Source organism: Apis dorsata, unplaced genomic scaffold, assembly GCF_000469605.1.
Source record: "Apis dorsata unplaced genomic scaffold, Apis dorsata 1.3 scaffold_885, whole genome shotgun sequence".
NCBI lineage: Eukaryota > Metazoa > Arthropoda > Insecta > Hymenoptera > Apidae > Apis > Apis dorsata.
In genome coordinates, this window is record NW_006264001.1 from 44472 (window position 1) to 46270 (window position 1799).

The 1799-nt window shown below is 22.2% G+C and overlaps 1 protein-coding gene across 1 annotated transcript in view; it reads right to left on the minus strand.

The window, feature by feature from the left end:
- The window catches only part of LOC102680099 (probable ATP-dependent RNA helicase Dbp73D), a 4895-nt gene that overhangs the window by 1999 nt on the left and 1097 nt on the right, over positions 1 to 1799 (minus strand). Inside the window, exons 2-5 of the mRNA XM_031514088.1 lie at positions 1070 to 1138; positions 683 to 1039; positions 356 to 568; positions 38 to 248 (exon numbers count right to left, since the gene is read on the minus strand). Coding sequence (XP_031369948.1) covers positions 38 to 248; positions 356 to 568; positions 683 to 1039; positions 1070 to 1138 — 850 coding nt within the window. The remainder of the gene's footprint in view (positions 1 to 37; positions 249 to 355; positions 569 to 682; positions 1040 to 1069; positions 1139 to 1799) is intronic.

Below are 1799 nucleotides of genomic sequence, written 5' to 3' on the forward strand. Positions count from 1 at the left end.
AAAAAAAATTACTTAAAAATTGTAATCACAAACTAACCAAGAACGTAAATTAAAAAGTGTTAATCGCGGTCTTCGATAATGAGGATCGGGAAGATATTCTAACCAATCTGCAGCTTTATCCGCTTCATCAATAACAAGAAATTGAAGATCATTCAAGGAAAATCCTGGTGTTTTTAATATATGATCTATTAACCGTCCAGGTGTAGCAATTATTATATCTACAGTAAATATATATTCCCCTCTGGCACCTAAATTAGAAATTATAAAAAATTTATAATTAATTCATTTTTTACAATAGAAATAGTATTGTATGATTTATAGTAATGATTTTAATATATAAGTACTTTCAACATACTTTCTTTCAGAATATTTTTTTGTTCTTCATGAAATATTGATGCACCAGAAAGTAAACCAACTTTTAGATTTGTATGTGATGTATATGTAACAAAAACTTTATAAACTTGTGTAGCTAATTCTTGAACTGGTACAACAACTAAGCAACGTATTTTTGGAACTAATCGAGATTGTAATATTTGAATAATTGGAAGAACATATGCCAAAGTCTTACCTAAAAATTAAAAATATATCATAATCCTTAAATGTATAATTTTGTTAATTAAAACTTAAATCAATAAAATTATATTATTATTTAATTATGTCTATAAATAATATATATTCATACCACTGCCTGTAGGAGCAGATACACATGTATCCCTTAACCACCATTTCTGTTGTCTATCTTCATTACATTTTAATAGCCAAGATATCATACTAGCTTGAACTGGAAATAATTTATTGATACCATTAGTTTTCAAAACTTCAATAAGTTTGAGATCTAAAATTGAATTCAATTCTTCTAAACTTGGACCACTATCTAAATCAACAGATATGATTCTTGGGTTAGTTAACCATTCTGGTAATATCCTCTTAACTTTATAGCTTTTATGTCTACTTTTTTCACCCAAAACTATAAAATTTGTTTGTTGTTCTTTTTGTATTTCATTTATTGAATTATTAGATATTTTACTACTATCTTCATTATATGTATTTTCAGCATACAGTGTCTTATCATTTTTTTCATAATTTTCTTCGTTATGAACATTTTTTCTCTTTTTTTTCTTTTTTTTATGATCTTGATCTGAATTTTTTCTTTTTTGTTCATCATCATTTATTATAGAATTTTCATTCAATTTAATATTTTCTACGTAAGCTTCATTAAAATTTTTCGTTTTTTTCTTTTTCTTTTTATGATTCAATTCCTGCAGATTTTGAGAATTATTCTTTTTTATTTCATTATTATTTTTAGCAGCTCTTTCTTGTTTACGTTCTTCTATTCTTTTCAATAATTCAGTTAATTGATTCTTTTCATTCTTCGTTTCCTTTTTTTCGCCCTCATATCTATTAAAAAATAAATTAATAATATTTATTTAATAACCACATACATATACAAATAATAATAATACTTTGTTTATTTAGAAAGTATTTATATAAAATTATAAAAATAATATGTTAAAATATAATGTAGTTGATTATTGATTTATAATGTAATTAATTTATTATATTTTATTATTTAATATTTAAAATTAATAATATTATATTTTGTTACTTTTATTCTATTTATTAATTTACCTATTTATTATAAATAAACTCATTTAGTTTATAATCACTCACGTGTTACAAACGTTTTATAGGTTATATTATATAGATAATGAGATACTGAGATTAAGGATAATTTATCTGAAAAAAAAAAATTTAAATCTAAATTTTATTAAAATTTGTTATGTATAATATATTTAACG